Here is a 26,236-nt window from a genome sequence, read left to right as displayed (position 1 = left end):
AAAAGCACAAATAGAGATAAAATGAATCACTAACCTTTGATGATCTTCATCAGATGACATTCATGGGACTTCATAGGACTGTATTGTTACACAATACATGTATGTTTTGTTCGGTAAAGTGCATATTTATATATAAAAATCTAATTTTACATTGGCGTGTTACGTTCAGTAGTTCTAAAACATGCAATGATTTAGCTTAGAGCCCCATCAAATGACAGAAATACTCATAATAAACATTGAGAAAGATACGACTATTATACATGGAATTAGAGATATACTTCTCCTTAATGCAACCGCTGTGTCAGATTTCAAAAAAACTTTACGTAAATAGCAAACCATGCAATAATCTGAGAACAGCGTTCAGACAACAAAGAAGCCAAAGCGATATCTGCCATATTGGGTAGTCAACATTAGTCAAAAATAGCATTAGAAATATTCACTTACCTTTGATGATCTATATCAGAATGCACTCCCAGAAATCCCAGGTCCACAATAAATGCTTGATTTGTTCGATAATGTCCATCATTTATGTCCAAATAGATATTTTTGTTAGGGTGTTTGGTAAACAAATACAAACGCGCGTGCAGGTCCAGCAGAACGTCGGACGAAAAGTTCAAAAAGTTATATAACAGTCCGTAGAAACCTGTCAAACTAATTATAGAATCAATCTTTAGGATGTTTTCAAAATAAATGTTCAATAATGTTCCAACCGGAGAATTCCTATGTCTGAAGAAAAGCTAACTCTCTCGTGACCGCGCGTCATGAGACCAAGGCACTCTGCCAGACCACTGACTCAAACAGGTCTCATGAGCCCCTCCTTTATAGTAGAATCCTCAAACAAGTTTCTAAAGAAGGTTGACCTCTAGTAGAAGCCTTAGGAAGTGAAAAATGGCTCCATAGATACTGTGTATTCGATAGGCCAAGCTTTGAAAACCTACAAGCCTCAGATTTCCCACTTCCTGGTTGGATTTTTCTCAGGTTTTTGCCTGCCATATGAGTTCTGTTATACTCACAGACATCATTCAAACAGTTTTAGAAACGTCAGAGTGTTTTCTATCCAATACTACTAATAATATAGCAGGCAGTTTACTTTGGGCACCTTATTCATTCCAAGCTACTCAATACTGCCCCCCTGTCACCTAGAAGTTAACAATACCACTGAAAATATCAAAAAAGAAGGTCCAAGCATCTTCGACCGAGGGGATCAAGCTGATTCTATACCATTTTACAGAGGCCAGTTCATGAAAGAAGGCTTGCTCATTAAAGTTTTTCAGCAAGCGTCTATGACAAAGCAGGACAGGTTGTTTCGCTGAGCAGCCATTACGAACGCAGGCTGTAAAACAGTGATTACTACGGTCAATACAGAAAACACCAGACTGATACCGATCAGGATTATTTGTGGGGATAACATCGAGGAGAGTAGCATTTTTTGGGGTGTTTGGTAATAATCTGTGGAAGATTTTGTGATTCCCATTGCTTTAGGACTTGGTCAGGTGGTTTAAGCATGTCCCAGTTGTTAGTGTTTTTGTTTTGTATAGCTCTTGTGATAAACTTAGGGTCTAGAGATGCTTCCCGCTCCCCCCTCTTAATTTACAGTTAAGTGTATTATCTCTAGCAGCACAGAATAGAGTCATGGGATAGCCCACATTAACAACCACATGACAGTTAGAACAAATTGCAATCTGGGCATCTGGAGCAAATGTGGGGCAAAGGAAAAGCATACAGAATAGAAGCTGAGAAAGCATACTGCAATCAGAGGGTTATATCAAGTCAACAACCTATTTTCTCTCTCTTGTACTTTCTCAAACAATCTTTATTTTTGTGCTTGAATATACCTTATTTTCAGATTCACACCCTTGATTTCTTTAGTGCTTGGTTTGTCGTTATGGATATTAACACTGTCACTGAACTGAGCTTGCTACTCTTTCCCCCTCTCCATGCAGACTCTTACCTGTACCCAAGCTTCCATGGCCTCATGTCAGACAACGATACAGTACGACTGGGCCTGGACTTCCAGAGGATGCTCCGGATCAACCACATGCTCTACATCGCAGCCAGGTCAGTCAACACGCCTCTCAGTATTGTTCACTCATCTTCAATGCACTGGACTGCCTTACATTAACCCTGTATTGACTACTCTTCATTGAATCCCTTTGTAGTATTTCTGTCATTGTATCAGTCAACCGTATTGGATAGCTCCCGTTACGTTCCTATTGTCATACTGTAGGTTTATTATGTAAAAGGTACCTCAGGCTCAGCAAGAAGCCCTTCTACATCAATAAGCCTGTGTTAAAGAACTGTGTGACTGACCCTAATCAATCTAATTTAGGCTAAGAACAGGCAGCTTGGGTGTGGTGTAGTGGGATTGGGTTTCAGTGCAGAGAGGAGACATCTTCAAATGTTTTCTGACCTTTGACCTCTTACAGGGATCATGTCTTTGCTATCAGTCTCAGCGCCTCCTCTGAGCAGATCGTCCCACAACAGGTAAGTCTTATGTTGTCTCACAAACACATTGTTTACATGAGTCATGACCTCATGGGTCATAGAGTAGTGTATCATTGCAGCTGGCTGGACATAAGAGCATTACTGGTGGTTCAATGGCTCCTACTTTTCTGCTCATCTTTTAAATATAGGTTATTTGTGTCATTTTCTTCTTACTCAGCCGGTCTCTTCATTCAAGCAGATACAAAGCCATTTCACTACAGACAGATATCCAATAGAAGTTATGTCGCGCACTCCTGGTTTTGAAGTGCTGTGCTCTCTCTCTTCCATCTGAATCCCATTTGTCAAAACACGATTGCTCTTAAACAAAAATCACTTTAAGGCCTGGGTTTGTGTTTGCTTGTCACTATTGTATTTAGATTAATTTACAGCATGAGTCATCTCCATAAGGGACCCACTCAACATCAATGAGATCTAACGTTATTGACTTGTATTTGATTGCAGTGGAAATACACGAGCAGAATGATGTGTAGTGCAGAGAATTGTCAGAAGAGAACGTATGTATTTTAAAAGAAGTTAGGAGCACTAACAATATGTGCATTGCATAGTACATAGTGTGTATTTTTTTTATTTCACCTTTATTTAACCAGCCGGGTTGAGAACAAGTTCTCATTTATAACTGCGACCTGGCCAAGACAAAGCAAAGCAGTGCGACACAAACAACACAGAGTTACACATGGGATAAACAAATGTACAGTCAATAACGCAATAGAAAAATCTATATACGGTGTGTGCAAATGTAGTAAGATTAGGGAGGTAAGGCAATAAATAGGCCATAGTGGTGAAATAATTACAATTTTGCAATTAACACTGGAGTGATAGATTTGCAGAAGATGAATGTGCAAGTAGAGAGACTGGGGTGCAAAGGGTCAAAATGAATTATGGTATTGGGGATGAAGTAGTTGGGTGGGCTATTTACAGATGGGCTGTGTAGAGGTGTAATGATTGGTAAGCTGCTCTGACAGCTGATTCTTGAAGTTAGTGAGGGTGATATAAGTCTCCAGCCTCAGTGATTTTTGCAATTCGTTCCAGTCATTGGCAGCAGAGAACTGGAAGGAGAGGCGGCCAAAGGAGGAGTTGGCTTTGGGGATGACCAGTGAACTATACCTCCTGGAGCACATGCTACGGGTGGGTTCTGCTATGGTGGCCAGTGAGCTGAGATAAGGCTTTACCAAACAAAGACTTATAGATGACCTGGAGCCAGTGGGTTTGGCGATGAATATGAAGTGAGGTTCAGCCAACGAGAGCATACAGGTCGCAGTGGTGGGTAGCATATGGGGCTTTGGTGGCAGAACAGATGGCACTGTGATAGACTACATCCAATTTGCTGAGTATAGTGTTGGAGGCTATTTTGTAAATGACATCGCCGAAGTCGAGGATTGGTACGATAGTCAGTTTTACGAGGCTATGTTTGGCAGCATGACTGAAGGATACTTTGTTGCGAAATAGGAAGCCAATTCTAGATTTAATTTTGGATTGTAGATGCTTAATGTGAGTATTGAAGGAGACTTTACAGTCTAACCAGACACCTAGGTATTTGTCCACATATTCTCAGTCCGAACCGTCCAGAGTAGTGATGCTAGACGGGCGGGCAGGTGCAGGCAGCGATCGGTTGAAGAGCATGCATTTAGTTTTACTTGCATTTAAGAGCTGTTGGAGGCCACGGAAGGCGTTGGCATTGAAGCTCGTCTGGAGGTTTGTTAACAGTGTCCAAAGAAGGGCCAGAGGTATACAGAATGGTGTCGTCTGCGTAGATGTGGATCAGAGAATCACCAGCAGCGAGAGCGACATCATTGATGTATACAGAGAAAAGAGTCGACCAAGAATTGAACCCTGTGGCACCCCCATAGACTGCCAGAGATCCGGACAACAGGCCCTCCGATTTGACACACTGAACTCTATCTGAGAAGTAGTTGGCTAGGCAGTCATTTGAGAAACCAAGGCTGTTGAGTCTGCTGATAAGAATGCAGTGATTGACAGTCTAAATTCTTGGCCAGATCGATGAAGACAGCTGCACAGTAATGTCTTTTATCGATGGCAGTTATGATATCATTTAGGACGCTGAGTGTGGCTGAGGTGCACCCATGACCAGCTCGGAAACCAGATTGCATAGCGGAGAAGGTACGGTGGGATTCTAAATGGTCGGTGATCTGTTTAATTTGGCTTTTGAAGATTTTAGAAAGGTAGGATAGGATATAGGTCTGTAACAGTTTGGGTCTAGAGTGTCCCCCTTTGAAGAGGGGGATGACCGCAGCAGCATTCCAATCTTTAGGGATCTCCGACGATACGAAAGAAAGGTTGAAAAGGCTAGGAATAGGGGTTGCAACAATTGCGGCGGATAATTTTAGAAAGAGACGTCCAGATTGTCTAGCCCAGCTGATTTGTAGGAGTCCAGATTTTAAACTAAGGGCTATATCTGTTCTTAGTTCACATTTGATGGTGAGGAAAGCACTTTTAAAGAATATCCAGGTATCCTCTACTGACGGAATGAGGTCAATGTCCTTCCAGGATATCCGGGCCAGGTCGATTAGAAAGGCCTGCTTGCTGAAGTGTTTTAGGGAGCGTTTGACAGTGATGATGGGTGGTCGTTTGACTGCGGACCCATTACGGACGCAGGCAATGAGGCAGTGATCGCTGAGATCCTGGTTGAAGACAGCAGAGGTGTATTTAGAAGGCAAGTTGGTCAGGATGATATCTATGACGGTGCCCGTGTTTACGGATTTAGGGTTGTACCTGCTAGGTTACTTGATAATTTGTGTGAGATTGAGGGCATCTATCTTAGATTGTAGGACGGCCGGGGTGTTAAGCATATCCAAGTTTAGGTCACCTAACAGTACAACCTCTAAAGATAATTGGGGGGCAGTTAATTCACATATGGTGTCCAGGGCACAGCTGGGGGCTGAGGGGGGTCTATAACAAGCGGAAACAATGAGAGACTTATTTCTGAAAAGGTGGATTTTTAAAAGTAGGAGCTCAAACTGTTTTGGTACAGACCTGGATAGCATGACTGAAATCTAGACTATCTCTGCGGTAGAGTGCAACTCCACCCCCTTTGGCAGTTCTAGCTGGGCGGAAAATGTTGTAGTTTGGGAATTTTTGGTGGCCTTCCTAAGCCAGGATTCAGACATGGCTAGGACATCAGGGTTGGTGGAGTGTGCTAAAGCAGTGAATAAAACACACTTAGGGAGGAGGCTTCTGGTGTTAACATGCATGAAACCCCGGCTTTTACGGTTACGGAAGTCAACAAATGAGAGCGCCTGGGGAATAGGAGTGGAATTGGGGACTACAGGGCCTGGGTTAACCTCTACATCACCAGAGGAACAGAGGAGGAGTAGGATAAGGGTACGGCTAAAGGCTATAAGAACTGGTTGTCTAGTGCGTTGAGAATAAAAGGAGCAGATTTCTGGGCATGGTAGAATAGATTCAGGGCATGAACAGACAATGGTATGGTAGGATGTGAGTACAGTGGAGGTAAACCTAGGCGTTGAGGGACGATGGCAGAGGTTTTGTCTCTAGAGGCACCATTTAAGCCAGGTGAGGTCTCCGCATGTGTGTGGGGTGGGACAAAAGAGCTATCTAAGGCAAGGTGAGCGGGACTGAGGGCTCTACAGTGAAATAAAATAATAAGAACTAGCCAAGACAGCCGTTGTCAAGGCATATGCCAGGTCGCAGTTGCAAATGAGAACTTGTTCTCAACTAACCTACCTGGTTAAATAAATAAAAAAATATTGACAGTAGAGAGAGGCATAAAGCAATCACAGGTGTTGATCAGGAGAGCTAAGACAACAACGGGTAAATGGCGATGAATGGGCAGAGTGGCTCAGTTAGGTACATACAGGACCTAAATTTGAGGCTGGGGCCGACAGGTAAATAAAATTAGGGGCATCAGCTGTGTAGCCGAGTGACCATAGGGTCAAAAGACCAGCAATAGGGGCCTCCCGGGTGGCGCAGTGGTTAAGGGCGCTGTACTGCAGCGCCAGCTGTGCCATCAGAGACTCTGGGTTCGCGCCCAGGCTCTGTCGTAACCGGCCGCGACCGGGAGGTCCATGGGGTGACGCACAATTGGCCTAGCGTAGTCCGGGTTAGGGAGGGCTTGGCCGGTAGGGATGTCCTTGTCTCATCGCGCACCAGCGTCTCCTGTGGCGGACCGGGCCCAGTGCGCGCTAACCAAGGTTGCCAGGTGCACGGTGTTTCTTCCGACATATTGGTGCGGCTGGCTTCCGGGTTGGATGCGCGCTCTGTTAAGAAGCAGTGCGGTTGGGTTGTGTATCGGAGGACGCATGACTTTCAACCTTCGTCTCTCCTGAGCCCGTACGGGAGTTGTAGCAATGAGACAAAATAGTAGCTACTAAAACAATTGGATACCACAAAATTGGGGAGAAAAAAGGGGTAAAATTAAACAAAAAAAGAGCAGCAATAGGTTAAGGTGAGGTAATAGGTGAGTCAGGGTGGCTTTCGGTAGTCACTACTATGCTAGGCGAGTTGGGGACACAGCGTTCAGAAAAGCTAGTGGGCCAGGACTAGTAAATGGTCATTGGTCATCAGCCATAATACTAACCTGGCTTTCTCACCTTCCCATGCTTCTTATCTGTCTCAGTGAGCTCATTAGTGTGCGCCTGAGTCATAATCAAAAACCCACAGTCTGCTTCATCATGGATCTATTCCTTTTCTATTGCCCAGTTTCAGTTCTAATCCCCAGTCTCCTCACCAGGTCCACCATGATCCCCAACTCAGAGATACTGTATATCAAAGGCCTGGATGGGCAAAAGCAATAAATAGCTAACTCCACCTCTCTCTGCCAGAGGTCTAGGGGGAAGTATTATCATATTGCTGACGTCTATCCTATTTATCCTATCAGAGAGCCTTGGGGGATACATTTCACTCCACTTTAAGGCCCAGAAGGGTAGCAGTTGAGTCTTGAGCCAAAAGAGGGATTTCACCTTAGTCTCTAGAAAAATCTTATTTTCCAGCATGCCCCATGGTGTTGATGAGTTTGGAAATCCTGCAGGGAGGACAGCGGAATCAGCAAAACACCCTCCCAGTCAGTCGGCAGTGGAACAGTGGATCTGCACTGGTGGGCAGTGCATTAAACCACCTTCAACCAGGCAACTTTGTTAACAAGTTGATGGGTCTCTTCCTATTCACTTCACTCGCGGGGGCCCAGTGGGGGGCCAATGCTAGGAGATAAGGACGTCCAGGAGGACCATAGATCGCTAGTATCAGGGCAATCTACTTCCCATAGGAATGCATTGCAAATTCCTTTCTTATTCCTTGATCTTCTTGTTGGTCTAATTATCCATAGAGATGTCTTGTTGTTACGAAGTACAGGTGGATTGGGATGGATTGTATTGGAGATGGATTGTAGAGGAACAATAGTTTTGAGTTGCACGCTGACAGGGTTAGACACAGCTCCTTGTGTGTTTCAGATGTTTGTTTGTCAGAAGCTTAATTGAACTTGATGAGATTTTCATTATAGCTGTCTCCTAATAGCATTTGAATGGCTGGGTGAAAAAAGGGTCTCTTTCTTGCTCTGACAGTTGGTTGTCTGTCTGTGTGTTGCAGAAATTGACTTGGAAGACAAAAGATGTGGATAAATGCACAGTGAGGGGGAAGAACAGCGTGAGTATCTCTCTCCCTTTCTTTCTCTCTGTTTCTCGCTCTCCCACTGTCTGGTCTGTGATGTGGGAGGGTAGCACTAACAATAGCATAGATTGCTTATCAAAATCAGCACCACAGGTATCTGTAGTTCCAGTCTCTGGCACAAGCAGTGCCAGCCTCCCAGAGCTCTAGTGAAACCATAGAGATCAGCACAGGGATTATGGTAATGACAAGAATAAGAACAGAAGTATGACTGAGAGGGAGGTTGTGTGTGTGTATGTGCGCGCCCTTAGCAAAATGCCATTCAGTGCATAATAAGCTGTGCAATGACACTGCAGGTGGGGTGATAACACCAGCAGCCAGTAGTCACATTGCCATCCCCTGAAACCCAGCTGTTTCCCTTTGACAGGATGAATGCTACAACTACATCAAAGTTCTGGTTCCACGCAACGATGAGACGCTATTTGCCTGCGGGACCAACGCTTTTAACCCCACCTGCCGCAACTACAAGGTAGGACACTTCACCTCAGTCACCTTTCTATCTAAAGCCCCCAGCTCCATACCCAGCACTGTTCTGAAACATAACAGCTGGGGTAAATAAGCTTAGTTAAAACAATTGTTAGCATGGGGAGGTTTAGCGGTTAAGGGCATTGCCTACAGGTGTTGACATCCTGACTTTCTCCTAACTTTTTGTGAGAAAAAAGTGTCCTCTCTTTATCTACAGTATAAAATCATCAAGTCGACATTGTTGTGCACAGATTGACCCCTAGAGCGCTCCAGAATGCAGAACCACTTCAAAGGAGTGCTGCTATCCTGGATGTTGATGGAGAAACATGTTGACTCAACTGAGGTTGGCCGCGGTCTGTTGACTGAACACAGATCCAGGATGATAATAACCGTCTTTATTCACACATCTGAGGAATAAACTGCAACCGCAGATGATTTGAGATCATGTCATCCACTGAGAGAGAGAGTGGGGGAGAGAGAGAAGGGAGGGGGGAGAGAAAACAAAACATGCCTGAAAACTAGAGTCAGAATCCCAGGGGAGCCACTACTTTAGTTCCATAAAGGAACTCACGCCACCTACACTCTATCTGCTATCTGACTGCTCAAATGATTAACAACCCAAAGTGTGCCAGAGAGAGATGTCGGCTGAGTGGAAACATACAATAGGAAAATAGCGATACGTTAATCATGACAACGGTGCATAGATAGATTCACACTCCCCAGGATGTCTACCAATACAAAAGAAGTCTGGTTGAGCTGAGGTGACATCATGGTTCTGGGCAATGATTCACAGTGTGCTTTTTGGAAGAGGGGATGTAACGTCTACAGTCTGAGAAAAACCGGGAGTGATGACTATCTGGAGAACTGGGAATAGTGTGCTGAAGTATAAATCATATCATGCAATCTGTCTGCAGCATTCCTTGGAAAGACTGAGGAGGGCAGTGGGGTCAGGAGAGGGCGTGTTAGGGTGAAGGGGATTGGATTGTGGGTGTGGACGGGTGGAAAATGTTTTATTTTGCACAGAGTGCATTTTCCATGTAAATTGATCGCCACAAAACACTCTGCCCAATGAGCCAGCTGGATCAAAGACAGGGGTTGTGTGATCAGGTGGTAGCTAGACCAGGAAGTGAAAACCTGTATCCTCTAGTCTAAATCACACTGTACTGTAGTACTGAAGCCCCAGAACCATGGTTTAGCAGACAGATCAGAGATGTAACAGCCAAAGTAACATTGGTGGATTTCTCACTTAGAGAGTGTACCCATAGGGAACACAGCATTACATATAAACACAGATGTTGACAGCTGTCACTGTGTGTGTTTGTGAAGGTAGCTGTTTGCTGGAGTGTGCTGGAGCTGCCGGGAAGGACCTCTCTTCCTGGTCGCATTCTGCAGCCCCCCCACCCCCCACTACCACAGCGGGATTCACACATATTGTCTGAGCCGAGGTTTACGACCTTGTTAACGGTGGGGCAGGAATAGCTGCTAAAGATCTGTGGTTAGGAGATACTGTCTCCTCACAGTGCTGCCAGAGTAGCAGCCATAGTGCAGGCTGACAGGAGTGTTACTCCTGACCTTTTGACTTTACTGTTGTTACAATGCAGTGTAAAACGTACTAAATAAAAGGTATATTTATGACACGTGTTCCTATTTATTCATCATGATTGACTAGAGGCACATTCTGTCCTTGACTTTAAGGGGTCGACTTTATAACTTGGCAGTTAGCAGTAAAGCTAATCTGATATAAAACAGAACAATACTCACGTTTGGACTGAAATCGATTTTTCAGTAAGGGGAAAACAGTAAACTTAACAACTGCAAACACTGACCTAGTTATTTTAGTTGAGGTTTTTCAATATAAGCTCCTTGGAGTTGTTTTTTTTTAGTTACACTCCTATAAATAGCTTTATGAAGTACCCCCTTCCCTCTCTGAGTCCCCTCTTCTCTTTCGTCCCTCTCTCTCCCAGATGTCCACACTGGAACAGGACGGTGAGGAAGTGGTGGGTCAGGCCCGCTGTCCCTTTGAGTCTCGCCAATCCAACGTCGGCCTCTTCGCTGGTGAGTTGCTCTGGACAGAGACAGAGAGACATGTCAGCTGGGGGCAGCAACTTGATCAGTAAACTTGCCCTCAATCTTGCCAATTTGCCAGTGACATTTAGACATAGTTCACACAGTGTCATTGAGAGCAGCACAGCCCCTACATCAAGTGTAGCCATGAAGGAAAAATACACATTGGGAGGCATGGGTTTCTAGTCTTCATTGCAATTGTGTTCATTTGAAAAAAGCAAACCTTTCTTAAATTAGTGATTTTGTTCCTCTCAGGTGGTGATTTCTACTCGGCCACCATGACAGACTTCCTGGCGAGTGATGCAGTAATTTACCGTAGTCTGGGAGAGAGCAGCCCGGTGCTTCGTACCGTGAAGTACGACTCCAAATGGCTACGAGGTGAGCCCCTGGCCTTGGCCTTAGGTCTCAACTTGTGAATTTACCTTTAGAACCTTACTCAAAATCTTCCTCAAATATCATGATCTATTTGTATGCAGTACATTACATATTAGAGCAGTATTTCATTCTAAATCAAAGTGTGGTACCCACATGAGTGATGCTTCCTACCAAAACACTGACTGTCTAATGCTTAACTGTTGTGAATACCTTGTAAGACAGTCAGTGCTACTGTTTCATATTTCTCCCTTTGTCTCCTCAGAGCCTCATTTCCTCCATGCCATTGAGTACGGGAACTACGTGTACTTCTTCTTCAGTGAGATTGCTGTGGAGTACACCACACTTGGCAAGGTAAGAGAGTTGTAGTTAAATACTACAGAAGGGGGTGATAGGTAGCCCAGCGGCTAATGACCTGTGGCCGGTTCGATTCCCGGGACGGGCGCTGAAAAAAAGGGTAGAATTGATCTGGCAACTAGAGGGCTGCTGGGTTCTCATCCTCAAGACATTCCCCTACCGTTGGCCCCTTGAGCAAGACCCTTTACCCCCTAGATTCAATTTCCGCAACCCCATGAAAATCTAATTAGCATTAAAAAAATCCCCATCAAAATCAGTCAGTTTAAGCTAGAGATACAGTGGGGAGAACAAGTATTTGATACACTGCCGATTTTGCAGGTTTTCCCTACTTACAAAGCATGTAGAGGTCTGTAATTTTTATTATAGTTACACTTCAACTGTGAGAGACGGAATCTAAAACAAAAATCCAGAAAATCGCATTGTATGATTTTTAAGTAATTAATTAGCATTTTATTGCATGACATAAGTATTTGATACATCAGAAAAGCAGAACTTAATATTTGGTACAGAAACCTTTGTTTGAAATGACAGAGATCATACGTTTCCTGCAGTTCTTGACCAGGTTTGCACACATTTCAGCAGGGATTTTGGCCCACTCCTCCATACAGACCTTCTCCAGATCCTTCAGGTTTCGGGGCTGTCGCTGGGCAATACGGACTTTCAGCTACCTCCAAAGATTTTCTATTGGGTTCAGGTCTGGAGACTGGCTAGGCCACTCCAGGACCTTGAGCTGCTTCTTACGGAGCCACTCCTTAGTTGCCCTGGCTGTGTGTTTCGGGTCATTGTCATGCTGGAAGACCCAGTCACGACCCATCTTCAATGCTCTTACTGAGGGAAGGAGGTTGTTGGCCAAGATCTCGCGATACATGGCCCCATCCATCCTCCCCTCAATACGGTGCAGTCGTCCTGTCCTCTTTGCAGAAAAGCATCCCCAAAGAATGATGTTTCCACCTCCATGCTTCACGGTTGGGATGGTGTTCTTGGGGTTGTACTCATCCTTCTTCTTCCTCCAAACACGGCGAGTGGAGTTTAGACCAAAAAGCTCTATTTTTGTCTCATCAGACCACATGACTTTCTCCCATTCCTCCTCTGGATCATCCAGATGGTCATTGGCAAACTTTAGACGGGCCTGGACATGCGCTGGCTTGAGCAGGGGGACCTTGCGTGCGCTGCAGGATTTCAATCCATGACGGCGTAGTGTGTTACTAATGGTTTTCTTTGAGACTGTGGTCTCAGCTCTCTTCAGGTCATTGACCAGGTCCTGCCGTGTAGTTCTGGACTGATCGCTCACCTTCCTCATGATCATTGATGCCCCACTAGGTGAGATCTTGCATGGAGCCCCAGACCGAGGGTGATTGACCGTCATCTTGAACTTCTTCCATTTTCTAATAATTGCGCCAACAGTTGTTGCCTTCTCACCAAGCTGCTTGCCTATTGTCCTGTAGCCCCTGCCAGCCGTGTGCAGGTCCTCGATTTTATCCCTGATGTCCTTACACAGTTCTCTGGTCTTGGCAATTGTGGAGAGGTTGGAGTCTGTTTGATAGTGTGTGGACAGGTGTCTTTTATACAGGTAACGAGTTCAAACAGGTGCAGTTAATACAGGTAATGAGTGGAGAACAGGAGGGCTTCTTAAAGAAAAACTAACAGGTCTGTGAGAGCCGGAATTCTTACTGGTTGGTAGGTAATCAAATACTTATGTCATGCAATAAAATGCAAATTGATTACTTAAAAATCATACAATGTGATTTTCTGGATTTTTGTTTTAGATTCCGTCTCTCACAGTTGAAGTGTACCGATGATAAAAATGACAGACCTCTACATGCTTTGTAAGTAGGAAAACCTGCCAAATCGGCAGTGTATCAAGTACTAGTTCTCCCCACTGTATGTTTTTTTGCATTTGATGCGTCTCAATCCACTGCATCCGCTGATGTCGCACTTTCACATCTGCGGTGAAAGGTGGCAGAGCTCGAGTGGTGTTTGTCAGACCAATCAATCTTCTCACAAAACATCTGTAGCGTCCGACAAACTATTATGGAAAGATGAGACTCTCACGAACACAATAGTGTTCTCTGTTTTGCCAACCAGTCTGTAACTTCCGAACAGTTTCGTTTACACACTAATATGACCGCTCTGTGGAAAGGTGAGTTTCTCACAAATACGTACATGTTCGTTGTTTTGCTCCAGGATGCCGACAAGCCTCAAGACCCATCTGAAGATCACCCTGTACCAGTAAAAAATAATCTACACACAATACGCCATAATGACGAAGCAAAAACAGGTTTTTTGATATTTTTGATCATGTACAAAAAATACAATAAAAATGAAATACCTTATTTGCATAAATATTCAGACCCTTTACTCAGTACTTTGTTGAAGCACCTTTTAGCAGTGATTACAGCCTTGACTCTTCTTGGGTATGATGCTACAAGCTGGTCACACCTGTATTTGGGGAGTTTCTCCCATTCTTCTCTGTAGATCCTCTCAAGCTCTGTCAGGTTGGATGGGGAGCATCGCTGCACAGCTATTTTCAGGTCTCTCCAGAGATGTACTTTGCTCCGTTCATCTTTCTCTCGATCCTGACTAGTCTCCCAGTCCCTGCCGCTGAAGAACATCTCCACAGCATGATGCTGCCTCCACCATGCTTCACCATAGGGATGGTATTGGCCAGGTGATGAGCGGTGCCAGGTTTCCTCCAGACGTGACGCTTGGCATTCAGGCCAAGGAGTTCAATCTTGGTTTCGTCAGACCAGAGAATCTTGTTACTCATGGTCTGAGAGTCCTTTAGGTGCCCTTTAGAAAACTCCAAGCGGGCTATCATGTGCCTTTTACTAAGGAGTTGCTTCCGTCTGGCCACTCTACCAGAAAGGCCTGATTGATGGAGTGCTACAGAGATTTCTACAGAGGAAGTCTGGAGCTCTGTCAGAGTGACCATCGGGTTCTTGGTCACCTCCCTGACCAAGGCCCTTCTCCCCGATTGCTCACTGTCTTCTTGACCTTCAATACCGCAGAAAGGTTTTGGTACCCGTCACCAGATCTGTGCCTAGACACAATCCTGCCTACAGACAATTCCTTCGACCTCATGGCTTGGTTTTTGCTCTGACATCCACTGTCAACTGTGGACCTTTTCTAGACAGGTGTTTGCCTTCCCAAATCATGTCCAATCAATTTTAATTTGAGCAATGACGTCCAGTAACACTATAGAACCCTGGGAGAACCTCTGCTGTCTGGGGGTGTTGAGAAGACAAAACTTCTGTTGTTCGCTGTAACATAAGAACAATAATGTTGTATTAATAGACTGCAATGTAATGTAATGTGAAACAGTGTAATGTCATGTGTTATGTTACTGAATGAACACAAAAGGAATGAACATTTGTTGGAAAATCCTATCAAATCTAACCTTTCTCCATTCTCTCTTTCCCCCTCAGGTTGTGTTCTCCAGAGTGGCTCGTGTATGTAAGAATGACAACGGAGGTTCTCCCAGGGTTCTAGAGCGTTACTGGACGTCGTTCCTCAAAGCGCGGCTCAACTGCTCGGTGCCGGGCGATTCCTTCTTCTACTTTGACGTTCTGCAGTCGCTGACCAACGTGCTGCAGATCAATCACAGACCAGCCGTGCTGGGGGTCTTCACTACACAGGCCAACAGGTCAATCACAGTACCAGGCAGCAACATTACAGACGGCCATACAGATATACAGTACATACTCATACAATGAGTATAATGAGGTTTTACTGTACCTCTTCTTCTAGAAAATAGAAAGAAAAAAAGATCATGTTCACATTTGCAATATCATACCCCTTGATATTGTATATTTTTAAAAGCCTATTTTATAAGATTGTTGTTTAATGTCCTTTACAACCCTGTGCAGCAGTCTTGAATACTTTTATAGCTATACAATCCATTATAACCTGGGTTAATATGGGCCTTTCCCATGACAAATGTCTGTTGTTTTCCTCATCAGTATCACAGGCTCAGCAGTATGTGCATTCTACATGGATGACATTGAGAAGGCCTTCAATGGGAAGTTCAAGGAGCAGAGGAACAGTGAGTCAACCTGGACGCCCGTGCCTGAGGAGCAGGTACCCAAACCCAGGTAAGACCAATACATATGAGTTGGAGCTTTGACAGCCTCAGTCCAGACATATTTACTTTATTCCAGTGTAAACACTGTCAACAAAAGTTTGCATCTACAATATCATATTCCCTCAGCGTGAATGCTTAGTAAATCTAGCCCACTGACTTTGAAACTCCACTGACAAGCTTCTTCTCCTCCTCTCTGTCTCACAGACCAGGCTGCTGTGCCGGCGACGGCTCTGCCGCTGCCTACAAGTCGTCCATGACCTTCCCCGACGGCACCCTGACCTTCATCAAGAACCACCCCCTGATGGACGAGGCGGTTCCCTCCGTCAACCACCGGCCCTACTTCACACGCACAACCAGCAGGTAGCTACAGCAGCAGGGTGGATGGAGGGATGAAAAGATAAAAGGGAAAATTGATGGGTAGAAAACTATTTAATCGATCTCCTTGGTGAAATAGATAACAGTTGGTCCCTTGTATCAACATGAAAAGCCCTTTTAAATATTAAAGTTAGACGCAGTCAGGATGGGGTCTTCCAAAACACCACATCAAAGATCGACACAAGCAGGATAGGGCCTCCCCAAATTATAGATCCAACCAGAAGGGGGTCTGTGAAAAGCTGAAAAGCGCATCAATTAAAAACAACATCCGGCTGTGGTCTACCAGACTAACACAGGAAATAGCTCCAGTGGCTCATTAGAAGCCCAGACATGTAGTGGTGCTGAATGTAGAGTGGGTGTCAGAGGGCTGTCAGACAGCCCCCTAGCTCGATCCCCTGCCGTGACTTACATGGTGAAGCCGAGCCAGTCTGACAGACAACCAGGCGTCTTCACACAGCGGAGGGAGGGCACGCTGTCTGTCTCAATTCTGCCTCCTAACGTCACATCTGCTTCAGAACTCTCCCGAGACGAGTTGAACAACGGAACTTCAAAGATGAATGCATCACTTTGTTGAGTCATTTAACTAGCGTAGTGCCAGTTAGTGTGACGTTCTGAGTAAACATGTTGTCAACTTGTGTGGGACTGAAGGAAAGTTGAGAGCAGTAGGAATGGTTTTTACGTACAATAGTGTCCTGCATAATCTTACACAGTGGTGTCAGGTTGCAGTGCATGGACACACTCCGACAATAATTCACATCTTTAATTACAGATGCTTTGTCTCTTCAGAGGTATCATCATGTTAACCCTGAACCACAACCCTGTTGTGTCCACCCAGGTTCAAGTTGACCCAGCTAGCAGTGGATACGTCAGCTGGGCCCTATAAGAACCACACAGTGCTGTTCCTGGGGAGCGAGGACGGCAGGGTACTAAAGATCCTGGCCAGCACCCATCTCAACGCCTCCTTCAGCACACAGCTACTGGAGGACATCGATGTCTACAACCCCACCAAGTCAGCCTCCCTTTCTCCATTCTCTTTCAGATATATGATACAAACTATTTGTTTTATAATACAGTGCACTCCTCTCATAACATTCACTTGTATTGGTTCAGCAACAAACAAAAGTCACTCTTTTTTTGACCACTGTAAGAGGATGATTATTGTATGTGATGCTTTCAAGCCGACTCCACTGTAATAAGATGGAGATATGTGTTGTGGGGCTGTTAGTATGTGTCCTGAACAGCTTTTCAACTCTCTCTCATTTGCATAGTCTCCCAGGATCCTGCTGTTGTCACCATCCATCAGCAGTGTTTGTTGTTTCCCCTTTCCTAGATGTAACATCCGCGGAGAGGACAGACGGGTTCTGGGATTGGAGCTGGACAGGGAACATCACGCCCTGTTTGTGGCCTTCTCCAGCTGTGTGATCCGAGTACCTCTGAGCCGCTGCAACGACTATGGCTCCTGCAAGGAGTGAGTGATACCCGGTCTATTATATAGAGCTAGTACTGCACTGTTAACAGTTGCCAAGTGTGTGTTAATATAATGCAGTGGAATTCAGTTTTTCATGTGTTTGCTGCTACAGAGGCTTCCTTCCCCCAGTGCTACTATGGTGATGTGAAGTAACACATTATGTGACTTACAATCAATCAGCAGCAGGGTGGTATCATTTATGCCAAATTGTAAATATGCTGTATGCAACAGACCTATATTCAAAATATGAATCACCGAGAGTTTAGAAGCCGACGTTGTTATGAGGGCAGTGAAAAGGGCTTCCTTTCAGTCAGAGCAACTACTGGAGGTGATTTGTTTTGTTAGGGATGTTTTTTTCTGATCTAGTGTACTCAACAATCTTGTGTCTTATTTTGGGGTTGTGGAGGAATGTTCCCCCCGCCTCTACCCAACCCCCCAAGAAAAACATTTGTATTAAATTTGAACGGGGATGCGTATCCCCATAGCATGCTAAACCCTCATTGCGAGCCTTAGAGAAGTGCTCAACAGCATTTACGCACAAATTGGAACCAGCTGATTGGCGGCAGGCCAACCCACGGCCAGGGTTTCAACACGACGAGGAGAAGGATAGGGCCTGCTCACTTTAGAGGGCTTAAAGCCCCTCCATTGCTGGATCCCTCTGAAACAGCCCAGTACACATCAACCAGGGATTAGGGGCCCCTTAAGCCCCATGATGCTTTGCAGGGGTCAGGTTTCAGGCCCATATCCTCCTCTCCACACTCTCCATCTGTCTGCCTCCAAATTAGGTTTGGTTGGTTTGGTCTATCTCTCCACCTTCCTGTAGCCTCTATCTTGCACAAAGCAAAACCATTTGTCTATCTCTCGCTCTCTCTGCAGCTGCTGTTTCTATTAGGTTTCAGCAATGGATATGGTTCAGACAGCAGAAACACATTGAATGAAATATATAGAGAAAAGAGATTTAGTGAAAATGATGGCAAAGTGAGATATCAAAAGTTGTGACATTCTCAACCCTCTTACCCACACAATGTTCATAACATTTTGATTTCCCCCTTTTTAGTTATTTAAGCACAAAAGTTACAAAAAGTTGTCACATTTGCATCTGTTTTGCATCACAGTGCTGGATTAATGAGAACCTCCAGAATAGGTCAGCTGTAACCCCACAGACCAGGGGTGATATTCTCAGTAAAGAAAAGAAAATCAGCAAAACTGACAAGCCACAGGTAGGGAGGAGACACCATGAATTTACACCACAGAGAGAGGAGAGACTAGACATGGTGGACTTTCTTCCAGACAGACAGTTTCTAATGAATGGTTCCATACAGAGCCATAGATATATACACAGCTCTAGTGGTCCCATAGGTGAGAGGAACACCTGTGTCTTCATCATGTCCTGACAGGCACAGAGAAAAGGAGCCGGCAGGAATGCTTCAAGTCACCCCTAGAGATAGGGGTTATTACCTTTAACTCTGGCATGTTGTCAATGCTGGTCTGGTGGGGACCCCTCCACCCTCCCACTCTACACGGCCCTCTGAATTGTAAACCATGTTGAGCATGACTGACCTAACTCTCAGTCCTCCTCTCTGGCTCCCTACATCTCTTCTACATACTGGCCTGTTAGTTGGGCTGTGTCACTGAGTCCTTGTCCAAGACTGCCTCTGGCTTCCAGACACCCAGGGGGCTCCAGACACCCAGGGGGCTCCAGACACCCAGGGGGCTCCAGACACCCAGGGGGCTCCAGACACCCAGGGGGCTCCAGACACCCAGGGGGGTCTCACCAAACACTGCTGTCTGCAGCCTCACAGACCAACAGCCAGTCACACTACATTGACCATCTCTCATATTCATCTCTGCCTCTTTCTGAGCTCCTACATAGGAGAGTTACAATCTATGCTCACTCTGCAGTTGAAAAAATGAAATGGCAGGTTTTTTCTGTGAGGTAAAATGACACCCTGGCCTGATCTGTTTAACTTCGTCTGGTGTGACTGTGGCCTGTGATGTTAATGAGACACTCCAGAATATGGGGGTGTTGATAGGTGAATAGATATCACATATCACTTCAGGTCATGCCTCACCAAAGAGTCTTCATTAAAATATGTATTTGGTCTCTATTACTTTTTGATAGTGTTCACACACTGAACTCTGACTGTCTGTCTGTCTCGCAGGAGCTGTCTCTCCTCGAGGGACCCTTACTGCGTGTGGCAGAGGACGGGGAGCTGTGCTACGGTGGTGCCCGGATTCAGGTAAGTCACAGACGCTGCATAAGCACCACCCCACCACGCAGCCAATCATAAGAGATTAGGTTTAGAGGCCAAGTACCAAACCCATCCCTAGCCCCTACTCCTTGGTCCTGGTTTTGTTGAGTACTATGTGTCAAATATTACTGTTGAGTCTTCGATCAGAAAAATTACATTTTATTGACAATTTATCAACCTCAAATGGCTATAGACATGACCTTGCATGAAACATACAGTAAATGAATGAAGTAGCAGTAGCTTCATAGTACTCTGCATACCACTTCCTTGTATGCTTTCAATAATCGATACCTAATCTGGAGTTTGACTTGCCCAGATTGTCAACGTGATGAATACGGCCTCTAAAATACAGTAAAAACATTGGTCTGTCGGCTCCATTTCACATACAGGACGAGCATCCATCTTGTTTATTTCTAAGTGGCGGACATACATCACGTCTGCAATCACTCGGAAATGAAACCCCAAATACCCGCTTGGAGGGGTCATGCATCACTCTGGGGTGGGACTGAAAGGTGTCGATCAAAATGACCTCAATGTAATTTACTGATCCATTCTGATGAACTTGAAGGAGGCCATTTGACACTTAGAGCTATCGACTGGCTCAGTGTCAGCGCCAAGCAGGGTGTGTGTGTGCAAACAAAAAGCCAATCAATTCCTCTGTCTGAGACTCCCTCCTGACCCACTGTCTTTCTCTTTCTGCACTGTAGCATGGAATCGAAAGTAATGCTCAGCTGGCTGGATTTCAATCATGTTGTGTGTACCTCACTGTCTTCCGAACGGAGGGAGTGAGGGAGGGAAGGAGAGAGGTAGAGGAGGAGAAGCAGTAGAAAACACTTTCACCTCCTATGTTGCCTCCTGACACTCAGGGACTGGGCTGTTGCTGTTCCTCTGATTTTCAGTATGGCTTTACATCACCTGCTGTAGGTATTCACCTCTGCAAACATGGGCTGTAAACTTAGTGTGGATGGGTGGACAGGCATCACAGTAAAGGCAGCTGCCACTATCCTAATGGTCATATGGACTGCTTCAAATGGATTATTCTGCTGGGGATTGACTTATTGCATATCCTGTGATTGGCCACCCATGGGTTTTATTTGCCATAGCTTCACAGCCAGAGGTTAATGGAAGATTCCAAAAGTGTGTATGTGTGTGTGCGGTGGTGTGTACGTGCTGGGCAGGTAATCAGAATTGGACTGAGGCTTGATTTATCACGTTTTTAACCAGCGGGACAGTGCCATGCAGCAAGCCAATGGAGTGGAACCGAAGAGATTGGCAAATATTATACATGCAGTCAGTAGAGCTATTAGGCTGTGCCTGCTCTGTCCACGTCAGAGAGAGCGAGAGAGAGTTGATATGGTGTGAAATAGTCAGAACCCAAGCATGGCCATGCCTCCAGAACAGATGCAACAGCTCATAAAGGCTGTAATGGGGCTGGACCGGAGAGCAACAGGGGACACATCCCCCCCCATTCTCTCTCCTCCCTTACTCTCTCACTCCAGAGGTAGCATAAATTCTTCTGGCTGCTTTTTTTTGGGGGGGGTTGAGCCAGAGGTGAACCAGAGGTGAACCGTTTCCATGGTTTCCTGTCTTTCTCCCATCACTGTCAACGCCTGGGGACATGGCGTGCCAAAAAGGCCAGTCTAGGTCTCTCTCCATGGCTCTTTCTCTCCCACTCTCTCAGAAGAAAGAAATACATTAATAAAACAGACAGAAAGGGAATGGAGGCATATGGTAATACTGGTAACTAGTTGTGGTCCACACACACGGACACACAATCACGCAAAATTCCCCAGGCCGACCTATTCACTCACAAACAAACCCACTCTGCTGTGGTAATACAACTAATGCTATCGGCTGTCAGTGGGCCAACTGCTGAGCATAGAAAGATAAGTGAAGTTATTATTTCTCCCCTCTGAATTCCTTGTTTTATTTTTTCACTCTTGATTTGCTCACTGGGTCTGTATTCACTCATCTAGGCCTGCATTTCATTTAGATGTCATTTGTTTTTGGCCGTGTCTGGAAAGTCTGTGTGTAGATGTGTGTGTTTGATTGCCTGTGTGTTTGTGTGTGTGTGTTTTCATATGTGTGAATGTTCATGAGTATTTATATCTGTTATTTTCTTTGATTGCCTGCTCAGTCGATACTGCATTGTAGAAGATTCAGTGTCATTGATGTTATGTTCTGCTTGACTAAGGGGCCACTCACTCCATTGTGCATCAACGCAGTCACATTACTCACCAGGGGGAATGTATGATTTCTGAATGTGTATAAGCCTTTGATTCATAGAAGAAAGATGTCCAAGAAAGTGTCCAATGCACTGGAGCTCAACCAAATGTAAATACATACTAGAGGTACTAAATGCCTTACAAAAATGCAGTGTTTATTTTGCTGTATAAGAGAAAAAGTGGAGAACTAGAGAATCATCATGGATGCAACTGGTGGTGAAACATTATTCTAGCTAGATGATAGCACGACACATCCATTTGAATTTGGGCTCAGGTGAATTAACAAAACAGTCAGCCTGACCTTGCAGAGACAAAACCAATTAAATGGTTTTCTTTTGCAGCACAATTTATTTAAGTCTTTGTCATCAACAGAACCATTTTGGAAAGCTTGACAATGTACCCAATTAATGAAAGCGGAGGTTGTGTTTAAAATGGTGAAAGAGGAATGACACATACACGCTGACAGGCCGTTTTGTCCTCTTCTGTTTTGTTTTTCCTCAGGGGCGGATTTGAGCAGGATGTGGAGAACGGCTACCCTCACTACCCAGATAGCTGCCACGGTAAGGTGGACCAATCATCTGTTCTTAATGGCTCTCCACTACTGGCACAGAGCCATCATAAAAGCTCTTTCATAACAAGCGAAGCTTATCAAGTGCGTTTAATTGTCCAAAATGATACAGAAAAAGTGATTGCCATACCTGGGGCATGATATTACAATGAAATTAATCAGCAACTCAATACAAGTATAAGTAGCCTGTCATTTCCTAGCTGAAGAGAGTACCCTAGTGGGAATTTTGCTCTCAATTTCCCCTTGCAGATGGGCACGTTAAACAAGCAGTCAATTATACATTTAACTAAGCACAGTTTGAGTGTTTAACCAGTACTCAGACTTACACAATGTACTGTTCTGTCAATATGTCTGTTGCTTTCCCTTTTCTTCTCTAGACGTCCTGGCGACCACACGCAAGCAAAACACTCTTGCTGATTCAGCATATGGTCAGTTGACATTTCTTTATCCTCTATTTTTAAAGCTTGTCGAACTGTCTGAGGTTGTTAGCAAACAGGCTAACGCTAGCAAAGCCTGGTAAGCAACATCTCTCTTCCCCTTTTTTGAAGTTGTTATGCAACATGAGAAGTTCAGGAACGTTTGTTGCGGAGAACAGCAAAATCACCTCTCTCACACGAACAGCTATCTTTAACATTGGAGCTATTGTCCAAAGCTAGTCGTGGCAGCAGCACCAGCATGGATGTTTAACAGGCTAGCAGCGCCAGTGGCCAAGCTGCCTACTTCCCTTTTATTAAGGAGAATCATCATCCCTGTAACACTCCATTACTCCCCACTGCCTGCCCATAGAGCAGGGTGGCTACAGAGCTCAGTGGCTGGCAGCAGGCGCTAAAGCACATTGCTAGCGCTCTCAGCTGAGATGTATTCTAACGTAGCATTAATAAACAATTACTGTAGAATTACCTTCAAATTATGATAATGACATCCATGGGCCATGACTTAATGATTATTTTCTGTCAAAGAGCAGAATTGTTTACAGCTCTTATTGATGTAGCTCAATGGTTTTCGCTTAGCTGAGTTAACCGACTAGTTAGTTAACTAGTGAGGTAGGTAGTGATACAATTGGTGAACTCATTCAGGCTCACTCCTCTCAAACTTACTTATCAGTCTAATTCAATGGGAATCCACAATTTTCCCTAAAAGTAGTTGCTGGTAGAAAAAAAATAGATACAGTTGAAGTTGGAAGTTTACATACACCTTAGCCAAACGCATTTAAACTCTGTTTTCCCACAATTCATGACATTTAATCGTAGTAAAAAAAATCCTTTCTTGGGTCAGTTAGGATCACCACTTTATTTTAAGAAAATGGAATGTCAGAATAATAGTAGAGTGATTTATTTCAGCTTTTAATTCTTTCATCACATTCCCAGTGGTTCAGAAGTTTACATACACTCAATTAGTATTTGGTAGCATTGCCATTCAATTGTTTAACTTGGGTTAAATGTTTTGGGTTGCCTTCCACAAGCTTCCCAAAATAAGTTGGGTGAATTTTGGTCCATTCCTCCTGACAGAGCTGGTGTAACTGAGTCAGGTTTGTAGGCCTCCTTGCTCGCAAATGCTTTTTCAGTTCTGCCCACAAAGTTTCTATAGGATTGAGGTCAGGGCTTTGTGATGGCCACTCCAATACCTTGACTGTGTTGTCCTTAAGCCATTTTGCTACCACTTTGGAAGTATGCTTAGGGTCATTGTCCATTTGGAAGACCCATTTGCGACCAAGCTTTAACTTCCTGACTGATGTCTTGAGATGTTGCTTCAATATATCCACATAATGTTCCTTCCTCTATTTTGTGAAGTGCACCAGTCCCTCCTGCAGCAAAGCACCCCCACAACATGATACTGCCACCCCCGTGCTTCACGGTTGGGATGGTTTTCTTCACCCCCCCTTTTTCCTCCAAACATAACGATGGTCATTATGGCCAAGCAGTTCTATTGTTGTTTCATCAGATCAGGGGACATTTCCCCAAAAAGTACGATAGTCTTTGTCCCCATGTGCAGTTGCAAACTGTAGTCTTGCTTTTTTATGGCGGTTTTGGAGCAGTGGCTTCATCCTTACTGAGCGGCCTTTCAGGTTATGTCGATATAGGACTCGTTTTACTGTGGATATAGATACTTTTGTACCCGTTTCCTCCTTCTTCACAAGGTCCTTTGCTGTTGTTCTGGGATTGATTTTCACTTTTCGCACCATCATCTCTAGGAGACAGAATGCGTCTCCTTCTAGAGCGTTATGACGGCTGCGTGGCCCCATGGTTTTTATACTTGCGTACTATTGTTTGTACAGATGAACGTTGTACCTTCAGGCATTTGGAAATTGCTCCCAAGGATGAACCAGAATTGTGATAGTGAATAATCTGTCTGTAAACAATTGTTTGAAAAATGACTTGTTATGCACAAAGTAGAAGTCCTAACTGACTTGCCAAAACTATAGTTTGTTAACAAGAAATTTGTGGAGTGGTTGAAAAACGAGTTTTAATGACTCCAACCTAAGTGTATGTAAACTTCCGACTTCAACTGTATATCCATTTGTCACCTTACAAATTATCCATGGGTACTGATGGTGGCTGCTTATCCCTAGAAGTGATAAACACAGCATTGAGACCATCTTAGTGAGAGTTGCTGGCCATTATATCTCAACAATACCATCCATCCAGTGTCCAGTCCAGCCTTTTCATCTACTTCAGAACAGAAGCAATACTGTCTGCACTGCAGCTTAGCCTCAGACCTCCACATTCCCACAATGCCTATGTTCGCCGTATCCTCTCTGCTGAAGGAAGTAGTGCCGCTCAGTGGGCAGTGGGACTAGATGAGCAACCCCACTGGCTAATTCCACCAGGCGATTACTCCATCCATGCCTCTGTACTCTGTTTGAAGTACTTCATACACTGTCATACTTCAGACTCAGACCTGCAGAATGACAAAAACCTTTGAGTCCAAGCTGAAGATCAAGGTTTCCCCACAATAGAACACCCCATAGTGTTGAACAATACCATTCTCGCTGATGTGCATTGGTTCCTAAGTCCTTTCTTACTATTCCCCTGGAATGGAACAATCCCATCCCATAGAGAAAGCAGCGAGAGACAAACACCCAGCAGTGTGGACAATCAAACCATTCCCCACTGCATATTGTGCTTTTCTCTCTGTAAAGGAGAAAACAATGCACACACACAATGTTGATGAATTGAACTAATAATGCAGCCCTTGGAGCTGTTGTCTGGCGTGCTAAGGCTGAACTCCCCCGGTGTGCCGTTTTAATTTGCCTGGCGCAGATGGTGCTCTGACAGGGCATCTTATTCAGAGTGAAAACTATCAACTGGCATCGAGAGCGGGCCTTTCGCTTTCAATCTGGGCTGGCACCCTCCAGTATGCTAACATTATGGCCGGCTTATTAGCGAAACGTCCACGTCAATAGTGGCGTGCTGCACACAAGGCCTCAAGGACATCCACTGTCAGAGAATTAGGAAGACACTCATGATGGGTGTTGTGACGATGACAGTGCTTTCTTCTGCCAGGTCTCTCACAGTACAGACCCGTATTGGATCCACAGACTCAGACCCGTCATAACCCCACAGTACCCGTATAGATCCTAATTGGATATGTTGACATTGTCACATTTTCCATAGAGACCATTCCCTATGTAGGTTAGACGGTAACTACCTGTAAAACAGTTTAGTGAAGCAGAGAACCGGAAGTTGCTGTAAATCATTACCTACCATTACCTCAGCTACTGGTATCCATTTCACCTCATCTGTCAAACTACTTAGTAAAGAAAATCGGCTGTGAAAGGTAACTGTATATCAAAGTTTGTATGTGCTGGAAGAGTCATTCATGCACCAGCTGGTAGCGTCCACAACAACAGGGTTTTGCTGTGTAGAA

General features: G+C 44.7%; 1 protein-coding gene across 4 annotated transcripts in view; it reads left to right on the top strand.

Moving 5' to 3' along the window:
* Positions 1-26,236, top strand: part of LOC112229145 (semaphorin-6D) — a 156,787-nt gene that overhangs the window by 116,680 nt on the left and 13,871 nt on the right. For all 4 annotated transcript variants that reach the window (XM_024395036.2, XM_024395028.2, XM_024395022.2 and 1 more), the window contains 15 exons: positions 1,944-2,058; positions 2,427-2,484; positions 8,065-8,121; positions 8,510-8,611; positions 10,572-10,662; positions 10,927-11,049; positions 11,309-11,397; positions 14,826-15,043; positions 15,360-15,491; positions 15,686-15,841; positions 16,692-16,865; positions 17,187-17,324; positions 19,487-19,564; positions 22,303-22,361; positions 22,747-22,797. In XM_024395036.2, the coding sequence (XP_024250804.1) occupies positions 1,944-2,058; positions 2,427-2,484; positions 8,065-8,121; positions 8,510-8,611; positions 10,572-10,662; positions 10,927-11,049; positions 11,309-11,397; positions 14,826-15,043; positions 15,360-15,491; positions 15,686-15,841; positions 16,692-16,865; positions 17,187-17,324; positions 19,487-19,564; positions 22,303-22,361; positions 22,747-22,797 (1,641 nt within the window). The remainder of the gene's footprint in view (positions 1-1,943; positions 2,059-2,426; positions 2,485-8,064; positions 8,122-8,509; positions 8,612-10,571; positions 10,663-10,926; positions 11,050-11,308; positions 11,398-14,825; positions 15,044-15,359; positions 15,492-15,685; positions 15,842-16,691; positions 16,866-17,186; positions 17,325-19,486; positions 19,565-22,302; positions 22,362-22,746; positions 22,798-26,236) is intronic.

This window comes from Oncorhynchus tshawytscha, linkage group LG03 (genome assembly GCF_018296145.1).
Source record: "Oncorhynchus tshawytscha isolate Ot180627B linkage group LG03, Otsh_v2.0, whole genome shotgun sequence".
Lineage (NCBI taxonomy): Eukaryota > Metazoa > Chordata > Actinopteri > Salmoniformes > Salmonidae > Oncorhynchus > Oncorhynchus tshawytscha.
Note: the sequence above shows the minus strand (reverse complement) of the source record. Positions and strands in the feature narration are given on the sequence as shown.